The following is a 17,749-nucleotide window of genomic DNA, read 5'->3' as shown; positions in this document are numbered from 1 at the left end:
TTATCCCATCTTTGAAACCACTGAGAAGTACAAGCAGTGGACTCGAGTCATACTTGCGGTTGACCAAATTTCTCCCACAAACATGTCAAGAAGGACAAATACATCTATTCCAAGCACTTTGTTGGTGAAGCTGGGCCAAGTATTGAGCATCCGGAGTTCTGGACCTTATTCCAGCCACGTTTCTCACTAAGCAAGTAAGTCATGTTTCAATGTATGATGTATTTTTGCCCACGGTTATCATACCGTCCAAATCTCGCACACCTCAGATTTTGTCATAAGGCATATGAAAGGTCAGGCTAGGTCCAGGAGTATGTGCTGGTGCCACGAGTTACAGCTTCCATCAGCAGCCACCCAGAATGACCATAATTTCATCCACAACATTCATTAATCAGCAAGATCATATTGTGGGTGTCCATTGGTCTTTTCCAGGTGCTGGGATCTTCAGCATGGATGCAGATGCGCACATGATCACGCAATTCAATTTCAATTTATTTAGTTTATATAGCACAAAATCACAACAAAGCTGCCTCAAGGCACTTCACACAAGTAAGGTCTAACCTTACCAACCCCCAGAGCAAGCACACAGGTGAAAATGGTAAGGAAAAACCCCTGTGATGATAACAAAGAAGAAACCTCAAGCAGACCAGACTCAGAGGGGTGACCCACAGTTACAAAATATTGCAAAGTTTTACAAAACAGAACAACAAAAGATGAATTTGATGAGAAGACACAGAGAATGTAAAGTTGTGGCTGACATTCCCTTTCAATTTCATTTTATTTCATTTTATATTGTGCCAAATCATAACAAAGCTGCCTCAAGGCACTCACACAAGCAAGGTCTAACCTTACCAACTCTTAAAGTGCAGGTACTATGAGTCAACTGAGTTAGGTGCTGAGGCCCACTGGGCCAGCGCTTATCTCCGCATTCTGTGGCATGAAGCAGATGAGAGCCCACAACTCCCATTCCACAGCACCCATTTCAGATTGACACAATGCAGATTAAGCTCCTTTCCTAAAGAAAAAGACAGGTAGCTCGAGCAGACAGTCATTTTTTAAAATTTGCAGCACAGGGCACCACAGGGGATGGTCCTGTCTCCCTATCTGTTCAAAGTCCACACCTTTGACTTCAGGTTCTGGTCAAAGTCCTGGCATGTCAAAAAGCCAAGTGATATACAGAGTCAGCCACATGTATCGTTAGCTGAACAGACTCCGGCCTTGGGATTGTCTGGGCAGTCCAGTGGTTTGTTAAAGGGGGAATAGAAGCCAACTTTTTTGCAATTATTGGCATATGTTTCTTATTATTTTTCCAATAATTGCTGTAAAGAAAGATTTAATGATGGAACAGACTAAAGAATCCTTATGACATACAGTGAGGAAAATAAGTATTTGAACACCCTGCGATTTTGCGAGTTCTCCCACTTAGAAATCATGGAGGGGTCTGAAATTTTCATCTTAGGTGCATGTCCACTGTGAGAGACATAATCTAAAAAAAAAATAAATAAAAAAATCCGGAAATCATAATGTATGATTTTTTTAATAATTTATTTGTATGTTACTGCTGCAAATAAGTATTTGAACACCTGTGAAAATCAATGTTAATACTTGGTACAGTAGCCTTTGTTTGCAATTACAGAGGTCAAACGTTTCCTGCAGTTTTTCACCAGGTTTGCACACACTGCGGTAGGGATTTTGGTCCACTCCTCCACACAGATCTTCTCAAGATCTTTCAGGTTTGGAGTTTCAGCTCCCTCCAAAGATTTTCTATCGAGTTCAGGTATGGAGACTGGCCAGGCCACTCCAGGACCTTGAAATGCTTCTTACGGAGCCCCTCCTTAGTTGCCCTGGCTGTGTGTTTGGGGTCATTGTCATGCTGGAAGACCAAGCCATGACCCATCTTCAATGCTCTTACTGAGGGAAGGAGGTTGTTTGCCAAAATCTCACAATACATGACCCCATCCATCCTCCCTTCAATACAGTGCAGTCATCCTGTCCCCTTTGCAGAAGAGGACCCCCAGAGTATGATGTTTCCACCCCCATGCTTCACGGTTGGGATGGTTTTCTTGGGGTTGTTCTCATCCTCTAAACATGGTAAGTGGAGTTGATTCCAAGCTGTATTCTGGTCTCATCTGACCACAAGACCTTCTCCCATGCCTCCTCTGGATCATCCAGATGGTCACTGGTGAACTTCAGATGGGCCTGGACATGTGCTGGCTTGAGCAGGGGGACCTTGCTGCCCTGCAGGATTTTAAACCATGACAGCATCTTGTGTTACTAACGTAATCTTTGTGACTGTGGTCCCAGCTCTCTTCAGGTCACTGACCAGGTCCTCCTGTGTAGTTCTGAGCTTTTTCAGAATCATCCTTACCCCACAAAGTGACATCTTGCATGGAATCCCAGACCGAGGGAGACTGACAGTCATCTTGTGTTTCTTCCATTTTCTAAGAAATAATCATAACAGTTGTTGTCTTCTACCAAGCTGCTTGCCTGTTGTCCTGTGGTCCATCCCAGCTTTGTGCAGGTCGAGTTTTGTCCCTGTGTCCTTAGACAGCTCTTTGGTCTTGGCTATGGTGGACAGGTTGGAGTGTGATTGATTGAGTGTATGAACAGGTGTCTTTTATACAGGTAACAAGATCAAACAGGTGCAATTAATACAGGTAAAGAGTGCAGAATAAGAGGGCTTCTTAAAGAAAAATTAACAGGTCTGTGTGAGCCAGAATTCTTGCTGGTTGGTAGGTGTTCAAATACTTATTTGCAGCAGTAACATACAAATAAATTATTAAAAAATCATACATTGTGATTTCCGGATTTTTTTTTTTTTTTTAGATTATGTCTCTCACAGTGGACATGCACGTAAGATAAAAATTTCAGACCCCTCCATGATTTCTAAGTAGGAGAACTTGCAAAATCGCAGGGTGTTCAAATACTTATTTTCCTCACTGTAATTACCTATTGTCATTTGGGCAATAGATTCCATTATACATATATATATATATATATATATATATATATATATATATATATACAGTGAGGAAAATAAGTATTTGAACACCCTGCGGTTTTGCAAGATCTCTCACTTAGAAATCATGGAGGGGTCTGAAATTTTCATCTTAGGTGCATTTCCACTGTGAGAGAGACAATCTAAAAAAAAAAAATCCGGAAATCACAATGGACTAACTGTATGTGGTGAGTTTTTGTTCTTTTTATAACCCAGAAATTTGTGGTATTTTAAACTTATGAATAATCAGGAGCATGGTTGCTTTGAGTGCCAGCTGTGTACTGTTGAGCCTTTTTCCAGGGCTCTGCTAGCAGTGAATGCAACCTGCTGTGGACATACAGTAGTGTTCAGAATAATAGTAGTGCTATGTGACTAAAAAGATTAATCCAGGTTTTGAGTATATTTCTTATTGTTACATGGGAAACAAGGTACCAGTAGATTCAGTAGATTCTCATAAATCCAACAAGACCAAGCATTCATGATATGCACACTCTTAAGGCTATGAAATTGGGCTATTAGTAAAAAAAAAAAAAAGTAGAAAAGGGGGTGTTCACAATAATAGTAGTGTGGCATTCAGTCAGTGAATTCATCAATTTTGTGGAACAAACAGGTGTGAATTAGGCGTCCCCTATGTAAGGATGAAGCCAGCACCTGTTGAACATGCTTTTCTCTTTGAAAGCCTGAGGAAAATGGGACGCTCAAGACATTGTTCAGAAGAACAGCGTAGTTTGATTAAAAAGTTGATTGGAGAGGAGAAAACTTATACACAGGTGCAAAAAGTATAGGCTGTTCATCTACAATGACCTCCAATACTTTAAAATGGACAAAAAAAACCAGAGACGCATGGAAGAAAACGGAAAACAACCATCAAAATGGATAGAAGAATAACCAGAATGGCAAAGGTTCACTCATTGATCAGCTCCAGGATGATCAAAGACAGTCTGGAGTTACCTGTAAGTGCTGTGACAGTTAGAAGACGCCTGTGTGAAGCTAATTTATTAGCAAGAATCCCCCGCAAAGTCCCTCTGTTAAATAAAAGACGTGCAGAAGAGGTTACAATTTGCCAAAGAACACATCAACTGGCCTTAAGAGAAATGGAGGAATATTTTGTGGACTGATGAGAGTAAAATTGTTCTTTTTGGGCCAAAGGGCCGCAGACAGTTTGTGAGACGACCCCCAAACTCTGAATTCAAGCCATACTTCACAGTGAAGACAGTGAAGCATGGTGGTACAAGCATCATGATATGGGCATGTTTCTCCTACTATGGTGTTGGGCCTATATATCGCATACCAGGTATCATGGATCAGTTTGGATATGTCAAAATACTTGAAGAGGTCATGTTGCCTTATGCTGAAGAGGACATGCCCTTGAAATGGGTGTTTCAACAAGACAATGACCCCAAGCACACTAGTAAACAAGCAAAATCTTGGTTCCAAACCAACAAAATGAATGCCTCGCAGATGTGAAGAAATCATGAAAAACTGTGGTTATACAACTAAATACTAGTTTAGTGATTCACAGGATTGCTAAAAAAAGCAGTTTGAACATAATAGTTTTGAGTTTTAGCGTCAACCGCAGATGCTACTATTACTGTGAACACCCCCTTTTCTACTTTTTTTACTAATAGCCCAATGTCATAGCCTTAAGAGTGTGAATATCATGAATGCTTGGTCTTGTTGGTTTTGTGAGAATCTACTGAATCTACTGGTACCTAGTTTCCCATGTAACAATAAGAAATATACTCAAAACCTGGATTAATCTTTTTAGTCACATAGCACTACTATTATTCTGAACACTACTATATATATATATATATATATATATATATATATATATATATATATATATACACACACACACACACATACAGGCTGGGGGCGTGTCTCCACGCCTCCTCCTGTACTGAAGGGGAAGAAAGACCCCGCCTTCCTGCACAGAACACAAAACTGGCAGGACACAGTCTGTAGAATTGCAATGAAATGTCAGCGATTTATGGAAACAAATACACACGTGTGTAATCATACTGTATAATGCCCTACGGTGTACGGTGTATTCTGCGCACCTCATTGTCATGTGCGTACCGTAAGGTTCAATACAAATACACGTATTGTGACACTCCAAATATACATATATATATATATATATACATAAAATATATAGATATATATATAAAATTGTTACATGGCTGCAACGCTACACGTGCTCTGATTGGATGATTATCGGTCAGATATTTTCCCATATCGGACCGGTTTACATGTGCAAAACACGTACTTTCTTTACAAACCAGAAGCAAAAAACGCGATTAGAAAAAGCACGTTGGACATGAACGTACTCCATAAATATCTAAACAGCATCTGATAAAACATACAGATTGAAAGCTTACCAGCCAATGACCGGACCATCTGTTAGCAAGTTCTTCATGGAGGTGAAGCAAACAAGTCAGACTACAAGCTGTCAGCAGATTCAATATTCGGGCAATACTCTAAGTTTGCGTGTTTATATATGTAACAGCCATATAATAAACAACTTATTAACTTCACTTGCTCAGTCAGTACAGGGATATCAGACCTCAGTTCTTTTTCCCCACACTGACCTTACTTCGCTCAGCCCGTATTGACAACACGTGGGTCTGATATTTCCTGTACAGACCTCCCATTTGGTTAATAATCCTTTAATATATATACAACCCCAATTCCAATGAAGATGAGACATTGTGTAAAATGTAAATAAAAACAGAATATAATGATTTGCAACTCCTCTTCAATCTATATTCAATCAAATACACCACAAAGACAAGATATTTAATGTTCAAACTGATAAACTTTGTTTTGTGCAAATATTTGCTCACTTTGAAATGGATGCCTGCAACATGTTTCAAAAAAGCTGGGACAGTGGTATGTTTACCACTGTGTTACATCACATTTCCTTCTAACAACACTCAATAAGCATTTGAGAACCGAGGACACTAATTGTGAGTGTCATGATTGGGTATAAAAGGAGCATCCCCAAAAGGCTCAGCCGTTCACAAGCAAAGATGGGGCGAGGATCACCACTTTGTGAACAACTGCATGAAAAAATAGTCCAACAGTTTAAGACGAATGTTTCTCAATGTTCAATTGCAAGGAATTTATGGATTCCATCATCTGCTGTCCATAATATAATCAGAAAATTCAGAGAATCTGGAGAACTTTCTACACGTAAGCGGCAAAGCCGAAAAACAACATTGAATGCCCGTGACCTTCAGTCCCTCAGGCAGCACTGCATTAAAAACTGACATCATTGTGTGAAGGATCTTACCGCGTGGGCTCAGGAACACTTCAGAAAACCACTGTCAGTTAACACAGTTCGTCGCTACATCTACAAGTGCAAGTTAAAACTCTACCATCCAAAGCGAAAGCCATAGATCAACAACATCCAGAAATGCCGCCACCTTCTCTGGGCCCGAGCTCATTTGAAATGGACAGACGCAAAGTAGAAAATTGTGCTGTGGTCTGATGAGTCCACATTTCAAATTATTTTTGGAAATCATGGACGACATGTCCTCTGGACAAAAGTGGAAAAAGACCATCCACACTGTTACCAGCGCAAAGTTCAAAAGCCAGCATCTGTGATGGTATGGGGGTGTGTTAGTGCCCATGGCATGGGCAACTTACACATCTGTGATGGCACCATCAATGCTGAATGGTACATCCAGGTTTAGGAGCAACACATGCTGCCATCCAAACAATATCTTTTTCAGGGACATCCCTGCTTATTTCAGCGAGACAATGCCAAGCCACATTCTGCACATGTTACAACAGCATGGCTTCGTAGTAAAAGAGTGCGGGTACTAGACTGGCCTGCCTGCAGTCCAAACCTGTTGCCCATTGAAAATGTGTGGCGCATTATGAAGCGCAAAATACGACAACAGAGACCCCGGCCTGTTGAACAACTGAAGTCGTACATCAAGCAAGAATGGGAAAGAATTCCACCTACAAAGCCATGTAATCCCTATGGAAGGACACGTTGTGGTGCCACAAAAGTTCAAGCCACGCAATGCGACGCGAATGAAGCGATTTTGAGCGATTGGTGCATTTGCGGCGCGATATCGCGTCACGTTGCCCTCCTCCCCAAGTTGAAAAATTTGAACTTTTTCGTTTTGTCGCGTCGCGATGACCAATCAGGGACTGGACATGTAGTGACGTGGAGATGTCTGGAGTTTATATTTGATGTGGACATGTCCTGTCTCTGGCAGCCAGCCTGTGAGCAGGACTTATGCCCCTTTTGTCCTTTATTTCACAATTATGACAGAGCTTGAGCGGAGAGCGAGCAGCAGCAAAGCAGCAGTGGAGGCAGCCATTTTTTTTTCACGTGCGCATGCAAACGAATTGTCCGTGAAGATTATATTTATTTATTAACTACACAGATGTATAATAAAACAAATGGTAACTGGTTTATAACACAATTATGACAGAGTTTGAGGGGAGAGCGAACAGCAGCACCGCAGCAGCAGCCAGTTTTTTTTTCCACATGCACGTACGAATGAATCGTCTGTGAAGATAATTTTATTAACTACAGAGATGTATAATAAAACAAATGGTGACTGGTTTATAACACAATTATGACAGAGTTTGAGGGGAGAGCAAGCAGCAGCAACGCAGCAGCAAAGGCAGCCAGTTTTTTTTTTTTTAATTGTTCCCATGTGCACGTGCAAACGGGACAGGAGGTCCTCAAACTGGGTCCTGGAGAGGCAGAAGTACCGCTGAAAGCGGCCGTCATCCAGACGCAGCTCCTGCAGCAAATGATGAAACTCCCTGAATTGGGAACATCTCATGAGGATGTTGTGAACCCAGAGACGGCGCCGCTGACAACGTTTGTCAGCTTTCCACAACAAATAGAGCACAGAAATTCACTGCATGTGATCAAGGTCCCTCATGTTGAATTGATGGAGAACAGAATGGAAGCTCCTCCTATTTGATGACACATTGGGGCAAATTTTCCCAGCGAAAGCAGAGCTACAGACCGGGTGATCGTGGTGACGCCACAAATTTGTGGCGTCGTGTGTCGTCTGGTGTGGACGTGGCATTAGAAGGAAAGGTGATGTAACACAGTGGTAAACATACCACAGTCCCAGCTTTTTTGAAACGTGTTGCAGGCATCCATTTCAAAATGAGCAAATATTTGCACAAAAACAAAGTTTATCAGTTTGAACATTCAATATCTTGTCTTTGTGGTGTATTCAATTGAATATAAGTTGAAGAGGGTGTGTGTGTGTTTATTTTGTTGAATTCTGGTTAGAGTGGATTTATCCACAGAGACTGTGTTAGTGCTATCATATCATCATATAATCAGTGGCATAAGGCCTTAAAATGTCAGAGATATCATTTACCATAATTATTTCTGGGAGTTTATATTGCCCAACGAAGGTAACGATCATAACAGGCTTACTGTGAAAAATTGTGACTGCTACATATGCTCACTTGATGATTAAAAGCAGGCAAGGTTCAGAATCAGCTCTCATAAAAATGTGACACTGCAAAGATGAATAGATTTCTGCAAAAATAAATACGCTCTCCTGACACATGGATGGGACATTATTTCTGATATACCCGTACAAAAGGTCAAGGACAGCTGCGCATTTTCCACAAGCATGTGAACTGCCAAACAGCCATACACAGCTTTCTCTGCCTCACCCTGTATATTCAAATGTCGGAATTTACTTTAACATTGCTCAGATTTGCCGTTTAAAATATCAATCATAGGTCAAGCCAATTCTATGCAGCATGCTTGATCTTGACATCCATTTTAACAGCATCAAGTGTGAGAAATTTATATTTTTTCTTGATAAAAATATGTGCTCAGAGTATGCAACCAAGTGGTTAAGTTTTATTCATGATACTTGTAATGTATTCAGTCCTGGTTAATGTAATATTGCAGACAGCTGCACACTAGCAATGCATAGATACCTTTATGCATGCATTTCTTACATTTCTTTATGTTTTAATACACAAAGGAATCTGTACCCCGTATGGCCAAGTATTTATTAAAACTGAGGTCTATGAAAAACCCACACAATATTTTCCTACTGGATCAAATGTTGTCTCTGGAGGACAAGATTTTCTTCTTCTACTTTTTCTTTTACTCAGAACAAGTCAATCAAACTCTGTTTAGGGACCTGTTATACAGTACAGCGGCAGTTGTGAGGATGCTGTGTGGGTTAAAAGAAGCCCGATACACAGACGGGATGCAAAAACACATTTCTGTGTAACCACTACAGTGGCCCATGTGTGTGGTGTTGTATCCTGTGGAGTTGGTGTGCTACAGATGACTTTTCCGGCTTTACAGACCTTTATGCCTTTATTATTTGTTACTATACCATGATCAGTGAGAATTCCATGTCTAACTGGCGTGCATTATTTTCGTGTATACGCACACGTAGTTCGGGGAGTTAAGTCACTGTAATATCACGCCGCTCTGGTTGTCACCATAGCAACGCGCAAATCAGTTGGCGCAGATCAGCTGTGTTTTGACAGGTGAATGACAGAAACGCGATAAAACATGGATTTCCAAGTGAATTTTAATATTTTTGGCCAAAATAAAATGTTTGAGGAATGGAAAGAGGAGGAGAGCAAACGAGAAGAACAGCAAAAGCAACAGCATAAAGATTTAACACGGACGAACTGGACAAGACTGAAGACGGGAAAGAAGAAGAAAACATGAAAAAAGTTAACTTAAATATTTGTGTGTTACCTCACTGTGTGGGACCATGGTATAAACAGATTAAACAATGAGAAGCCGTGCATTATATGGCTTGAATGCATGACGCAAAGCGGAGTGGTGTTACTCCGCAAAGTGCACTTCGCGGAGTAACACCACTCCGCTTCGCATCGTGCATTCAAGCCGTATAATGCACAGCTTCTCGTTGTTTAATCTTTACATATACACCAATTCCTACATTTAATCCCTGCAACGTATTCCAAGGAAAAAAAAACCTTTGAACAGGGCAGTTCATTCTAAATGTAAGAAATAATCATTTTACAGCCAGTTTTCCTGAGAAATGTCAGCGGATGAGTACATGAACATTTCCAAGTCACTGACTATTTCTTGGACCTCAGAAATACAAACTGTGGTATTTTATGGTAAATCTGTGTCAGGTAGGCAGTTCTAAAGAACTAAATGTCCATGATGGAAGGAGACGAGTGAGGGAAGCCACCAAGACACCACTCTGAAGGATGTTTTGGCTTCTGTGGGTGTGAGTGGAGAAACTGGGAATAGTGTATGTTTTTACACATTTTTAATTATCATTTCACATATAGTCCCAACGTTTTCTGATTTGTGGTTGTTTTCTGATGCATTTCTGAAAGTACAGAACTGCTACAAAGTAAAGTGTTAACGTTAAAGTGTTTTCTTTAACTTTGCAGAACAAATGTAAGCACTAAACTCTTATAAAGAAGGAAAAATACACTGACATGCAGGAAAACTTTGATATAAACTGAACAGAACAATCCAGGCTTTGAAAAATAACATAAAAATCAGCAGCTTGCATTTTTATTATTTCTTGAGCTCATTTTCGTGTGATAAAGTCATCTTGTTCACATCCTCAGTCACGTTTTGAACTTGAACATAAAACACTACATTAGCTCTAAGATCTAAAAGAAAAACCTTATAACTCCTATTCAAGGGCAGGAATCTTACTTGCTTAATGTTGATTTATGCTTCTGAACATCACAGCAGTTTCTCTACAACAGCTTTTCCTTTTTTAAATAAAAGTATGTGTGATTTTTATTCAGTGCATTCACATGTTCTCATTTTTAAAGAAGATTGATGATTTCTTTGTCTGTGATGATGCTTAATGCATAAATTGACGTCAACATCGTCTCATGAATTCAGTATAATTGTCGCCGACATAAGCACATGGTGTGAACAGGACGGTACCGTTGGTACTGAACCGGTAGTGACAGTGAAGCAAGACAGCTCTGCAGTTTTGTTTTGTTTTTTTTTTTGTTTTTTTTAACATGTTGCTGCACATTTGGGCTAAAATCCTTGCTCTGCTCCATGCTCACTGTCTCACATGCACTGATGTACTCAGTGCAACAAAGTTCTTGCCTTCATGAACATACTCTGTGTGGTTGGTTGCCTACAAAGGCGCTACAGTTATGTCATAGCGTCACTCAGTCTGAAATCCTTTGAGATTTTCAAATTAAAATACGTAGTGGGGTGCCATAGCAAAACAATTGTTTGTTTTGTGATAAAGCATGGCATTTGGCACACATATTCTAAAGTAACTAATGTTTATTTTCAGATATGGAGCCATTCTGGAGCTGACCCACCACAGGTGTCAAAATTTAAAAATGCTCCAATCATGTTGAACACTATGGCACATCGTTTGTCTGATAATAACGATTCCAAAAAGGTATAGTTTGGACTATCTATGACTGAATGTTCTGGAGTTATGGGGGTAAAAACAGCAAAAACTGTGACAAAGATCAGTTTCAGTTTGTACAGGACTCAAAAGTTAAAATTGCTGCAATTTTGGTAAAAAGTGATGCAAATTACCAGTTGGCCACAATCAGGTGTGATCTGAATGAAGTGCTGTGTGATCTATCAGTGTGATCTGTCGTTGTGGTGATCTCCAACAGCGACACTCTTTAAATGTTTAAACAGTGCATTAATCAGGCACGACCAGACCTGATCGATCATTTGATAAATTGTACAAGAATGAGCTATAAGTGTACATAGTTGTTAATCTACAAACACACGTTAAGTGAAACCAAAAGCTCATTCTTATCCCCAATAAATACAGCAAGCTGTGGAGTGTCATCGATATCAACATACTTATCACCAGCTAATGAATAAGCAGCAAAAACATTCCCTTTATGATGATACGCTTCACCTGTACCACTTACAAATTCACAATTTGCTGTAGAAATGTTACACAAATTAGGGTTGACAGCTTATCAAAGCTTGGAATTGTATTTTGATAACATATTAGCAAAACAAATATGTCATATGCCTACATACATGAATGAATGATAAACATAGATATAAATTTATTATAGAGTTGACTCATACATAAATTAGTACATTGTACTATCTGTGCTTTAGCTAAATTCATACAGAATATTTTCTAACATAACATGATTCATATCAAAGAATTTTGAGACACTATCCCCCACTCTGCACAGTGGTGCATGATGGTACATAACCATTATTGAAAGCTTCAACCTGACGTAAATGTCATTTTCATACCCAGTACCCATTTTCCTTCAACACCAAATGCACTTGCACTCATCTGTGCACACATGGTTGTGTTTGCACAAGTCATACACCTTATATGCAAGATAGTCAATGGATGCTTTTCAACCAGATGACTAACAGGTTTTAAAGGACACAATACTGCCATAAGTGTTTAAAACCCCTTTCACACTGGGCTTGCATACAGTTGTGTTGTGATGTGTATGGAGTATGCTGGAAAATTGCGCAGATTTGGCGTAATCCCTGTGTAGGCAGGTGTATAATGGCATATGGTTGTGTTCCTAGTCTTGCTTACACTTGCGTATGGTTGCTTACTGCCATGTATGTAGCCCTCGCTGCTATTTTTCTGCCTCTCACAGTCCACTCCTGCCTACTTTTTGTTTTTTTTGGCATTGTGGAAATGCGCTCTGTTCTCAAAACAGCACATAAAAGGAAATGTCGAAAATATTGCCATTTAAACTCACAAGCATACTTGAACATCCCGATTCTTCAGCATTCTGAAGAGAGCGAGACAGCCGGGGGGGGGGGGGGGGGGGGGGTTACAGAATGACAGAATGGTACAGAATGCGGCTGCAAGGCTTTTTCCAAGGTCATCTAAGAAGTCTCACATAACACCCATTCTGTCCCTTTTGCATTGACTACGTTTACATGCAGCAAATAACCCTTTCATAACCGGAATATTAGCAATAACCCGGTTGTGCACGGCCATGTAAACACCCGCAAAACCACAAATATGCTCAAATTCCGGTTTTTAAAAACCCAAATATGACCCCTGGGTTACTCCTTTTCTAACCCAAATATCAGGTCATATAAACGCGTATCAGAATATCCCCATAGAAAGGAACATTATTTTGCGTTCTGCGCATGTCCTATCCGCAAGAAATCTTGGTCTTTTGAGTATGGCAACTACTTGTATGCGGCGCGTGCAACCCACCGGACACCACAGAAGCAGAGGTAAACAAGCATGGGGAAATCCAGAAGCGGCAGCACAGCACCACACTTTTGGAGCGAGGAGGAAACCAAGTACTGAATTAGTATCGTGAAAGACATGAATACAATGTATTTTATTGGCGGTAGAAAGTACAGAGAGCGACATTTACAAGAAGGTGGCCGAAAAGTTACGCGAAGCAGGAGTTCCACGAACGCCAGACCAAATCAAGCACCGGTAGAAGACGTGCGTCGCTGTTTAGATGGGGATATTCCAAATGATACCAATGACCATGTATACAGGAGTAACTCTCTCTGTTTAAGCATGTAAACGGGTTATTCCTAATGATTCAGAAACCAGAATATTGACCTTATCCCGAATATTAACGGCATGTGAACGTAGCCATTGGCTCCCCATTCAGTTCAGGCTACAATTTAAAAATATTGGTGATGACTTTTAGAGCGCTACATGGTCAAATGCCACTCTACATCAGTGAACTTGTTGAAGTTTTGTAAGGTTAGACCTTACTTGTGTGAAGCGCCTTGAGGCAACTTTGTTGTGATTTGGTGCTATATAAATGAAAAAAAATTGGAAAAAAAATTGAATTGAAACTGAACTCTTGCACCCTTATATAACAATCAGGTCTGTGAGGTCCTCGGACCAGAACCTTTTGGTTGTACCTAGGTCAAGGCTGAAGACCAAAAGAGACTGCTGCGCATGTAAGGTTGTGTCTTCCAAACTGTGGAATGCATTATCACTGCATCTACATTCTGTGGACTCTGTTGGAACTTTTAAAGAGAAGCTCAAGACCCATTTGTACAGACTTGCTTTTAACTAGTTACTGCTGTTTTTAATTTCTGTGTTTCTATTTTATTTTTCAATGTAAAGCACTTTGTGATTTTATTTTGAAAGGTGCTATAAAAATAAACTTTACTTACTTACAAATAAATACATAAGTAGGCATTGCACAAAATACAAGCATTGAATTGTACTTTAGAGATTATTTGCAAATCTTTCACCTCTACTACAACACTATGGTGTCATTAGTATCATTAACACCACCATTATTTACCTCACCAATTAATAAAGGAGTACAACAGGGTGATACAATCACTTGATTTTTTTTCCTCACCGATTTAGTCACAGTTCAAGTACTCATCAGTTTTTCACGCTGAGAATTTTTAACACAATATTTTGTGTGAAGTAAAAACGTCCATAGTCAGCACAGTTATTGGTTCAAATCAAGCAGTCTTGGGCAGAAAAGCCGTCTTGTGGAGCCATCACAACACGGTCACATGCACTCTCATTATGTTTTTATTAATTTGAATGTTCACATCAATCAAGTTAAAATGATTAAATTATAAAAAAACAATTTCTTTTTGAACCCAATTTATTTGTATTTACTAGGGGTGTAACGATACACAAAAATCACGGTTCAGTACGTACCTTGGTTCTGAGGTCACAGTTCAGTTCATTTTTGGTACAGTATGGGAACAAAATGCAAAACCTAAATTTGCTTGTTGTTTAAACCAACAATTTATTGTTGTAACATTACACAAACAAGAAAATAAAATAACTGCAAAGTGTTGCCTGGCAATAAGTTAAATAAAATGTTCTCAAATAAATGACTAATGTATGAAAACATTATAAAAAATACATTCCTAGTAAACAGCTTTTAACAAAACCTTTCCACAAGTAAAGCAAAGCACAACAGTTCCAGCATGAAACCCTGTTCAATTTTATTCAACCTTCATATTTTTTGCCAGAAAAATTAAAGTTAAAGAATCCCTTTACTTTTGTACAATTTACTTTATTTTCTATCTCTTTCTATTAATTGTTTGTTTAGTGTTTGTTAATATATCTTTTTAAATAGTTTTGAAAACAAAAACATTGTGGGAGAGGCAAAAAAGTGAGTAAAACCACCTTAAAAATATTTAGAACCACAAATAAACTTGATTCTTGGCTTGTTTATTTATTTTGCCATTAAAATTGGCCTTCACTTATTAAAATAAAATAACTTCTCAAGCCCAGGGCTTCTCAAAGTGTGGGGACTATTTAATCACAGCACAGCAAACAAGGTCAGTAGGCTGAGCGAGTCTGAGTGAGGAGGTTTGTAGATATCCCTCCGCTCAGTGCTTTACAGGCTGCTGCAGCGGAGGAAGGGGAGACCCGCTGCCGCTCTGTGACAACAGTCGCCAAACATCAGATATGTCTCCGGTAATGCCAGGAAAAGTAGCTAGATTTGTCGCTAGTCACTTTTGAGAAAATAAGTTGTCAAGAGGGTTTGGAAAGTCACCAGATTTAGCGAGAAAGTCGCTAAGTTGGCAACACTGAATGTAAACACACGCAACGCGAACTCACACATGAACAGCCCTGTACCGAACCGAACGTCCCATACCAAAACGGTTCTATACAAATACATGTACCGTCACACCCTTAGTATTTACCAATTTAATTGTTAATTAAGATTTTAATTTTGTTTACAGCAACAACAAAAACAAAAAGGAACACACCGTTTAAAAATGAAGGATGCTTTACCTCTACAGGAAATCTTCTGCCATTTATGCTGTGTTCAGAGCCTCCTGATCCATTACTGTGACCCCAGTGAAACTCCATCTTCTCAGCCTTAAAACGGCCCGGCAGCCCAGCACCTCTTACAAAGTAGTCATCTTTCAGGAGAACAGCAACTGAAGACAAAGAGGGATAAACACACAAAAAAAAATTAACCACCACAAGGTAAATGTCTAATTATGAAACTTGTTGACTTTGAATTTCTTTAATAACATTTTAGTTTAAAGATGATGAAATTTAGGTGTTCTACTTGGATTTCTTTACTCATTAAATTATGGAGTCAGGAATTATTTGCCAAATTAATTTAATCACAGGAAAAAGCATGCACTCAGAAGCATAATTAAAATATAGCTCGAAACGTGTGTACATAATTCTGAACAGTGTTTTATGCATATCAACAATGCATTGCAATTGCATGGCATTAACAAAACAAACTTTTTTTTTTTTGCCAATTGTCAAAGTTTGAAACAATTGTGGCTCCCAGCTATGAGCATCATGTATGAAAATGAATTATTGCCATTATAGCCTACATACAGTATAACAAAATATACTGCAAATTACCATTTTAAAACCAAAGTGCGTTCAGTTGTTAAGGTCCTCAGCATGTTGCAAACTGTAGTCGACAACATAGCTAGTTCTTGAGCTGGGAAATCTGTCATGCTCATCACTCTCCCTAACAACTCTGTTTCCTCTCCCTCCAAACTGTAAAATTGAAAAAAAAATTAAAAATACTTGTAACAAATATTTCAAAAGAGAGAGATGTGTAATTTCTTAAATTATACTTAAATAATCAGTGCTGTGTTCCATCCAGTAATTACTCTAACTTTTCATTTGTATTTGAATTCTCTGGCTATTGAATGCCAGGGCTTTCATTTTAAAACTAAATAATATCAAACATTGGCTCTTCACATCATTTTAATTTTATTTAAAAAAAAATCAACACCACATGGTGGATCTCCAGATAAACACTGGCTCCACATTGCCTAAATGTCATAACTGTCATTCCGTCACAATGCAAGTGATACTCCTCAATGGAGTCTCCCTAAGTTAGTTTGTCACAAAGTCATTCCAGAGATTCCCAAGTGTCTTCTGAAGAGAGTACCCCAAAGATCTAGTTATTTCCTTAGGCCACTGGTTAGTTTTCAAAGACTCATACGCAATACAGGAAGACAGGAAGTATGAGGACAATAAAGAACCTTCATTCTATTGCAAAATATTCATCGCCAAACACCTCTTTCCACAAACCCCATGACTTCATAAGAATCTCCCGATCTCAAAGGGTGAGGACCCAGAGACATGAACGCCACTGTTGAGATTGGTGAATATCTGTACAAATTTGACAATTTCGTGGCAAACAGATATACTTCTAATGGCACATCAAGTCACTGAAAGCCTGGATCTTAGTCAATCCCAAACCCAGACAATCCAATTCTTCCCATGTGCTGCAATCAGGGCATTCTTTGATTGATCACAACATCGCTGACAAAAATCAAGGTCAGTAAACCTGTCCTCACCAACAGAGACACCAAGGCTGCTGGTTTCCATGACAGTACCCAAAAAGTAGTCCATGCAAACATGTACAGATCTATAGAAATTTTCTGAAAGGCTCCATTTCTTTATAACCTTGCCATTTCAGTGACATCATTCATTTTTTGATGAAAGCATATTCCCAGGATATTCTGAAACATTTTTTTCCTACAATGCTGAGCAAAACATGATTTCAAAATAAGGACTCAGCCTGGTACTTAAATGGATGGATAATGTTTTAACGTTACTTTAACAACCTGTCATATGCCAATACCAATTTGCATTCACCTTAAAAGTTCATTGTGTGTTACTTGGAAGGACAATAACTGGAAATGCACTCAGTGGAATATAAGCCTGAATATATGCTACACTAGTTCTCCAATTTTCCATGTCAGTTGAAACCCCACGACAAGGCAGATTATCATCCTTCTCGTGCTTCGGCTGATGTTACATGTTAATGCATCTATAACCTTTTACATCTACATTTGACATC

At 39.2% G+C, this 17,749-nt stretch overlaps 1 protein-coding gene across 3 annotated transcripts in view; it reads right to left on the bottom strand.

Annotated features, from left to right (window-relative positions):
- ca16b (carbonic anhydrase XVI b) overlaps nucleotides 1-17,749 on the bottom strand; it is a 435,606-nt gene that overhangs the window by 151,543 nt on the left and 266,314 nt on the right. For 2 of the 3 annotated variants that reach the window (XM_034166391.1, XM_034166392.1), the window contains exon 4: nucleotides 15,697-15,845. The exons of the other annotated variant lie outside the window; for it this stretch is intronic. In XM_034166391.1, the coding sequence (XP_034022282.1) occupies nucleotides 15,697-15,845 (149 nt within the window). The remainder of the gene's footprint in view (nucleotides 1-15,696; nucleotides 15,846-17,749) is intronic. 3 annotated transcript variants of the gene reach the window in all.

Source organism: Thalassophryne amazonica, chromosome 3, assembly GCF_902500255.1.
Source record: "Thalassophryne amazonica chromosome 3, fThaAma1.1, whole genome shotgun sequence".
NCBI classification, from domain to species: domain Eukaryota; kingdom Metazoa; phylum Chordata; class Actinopteri; order Batrachoidiformes; family Batrachoididae; genus Thalassophryne; species Thalassophryne amazonica.
This window is presented reverse-complemented; position numbering and strand designations above follow the sequence as displayed.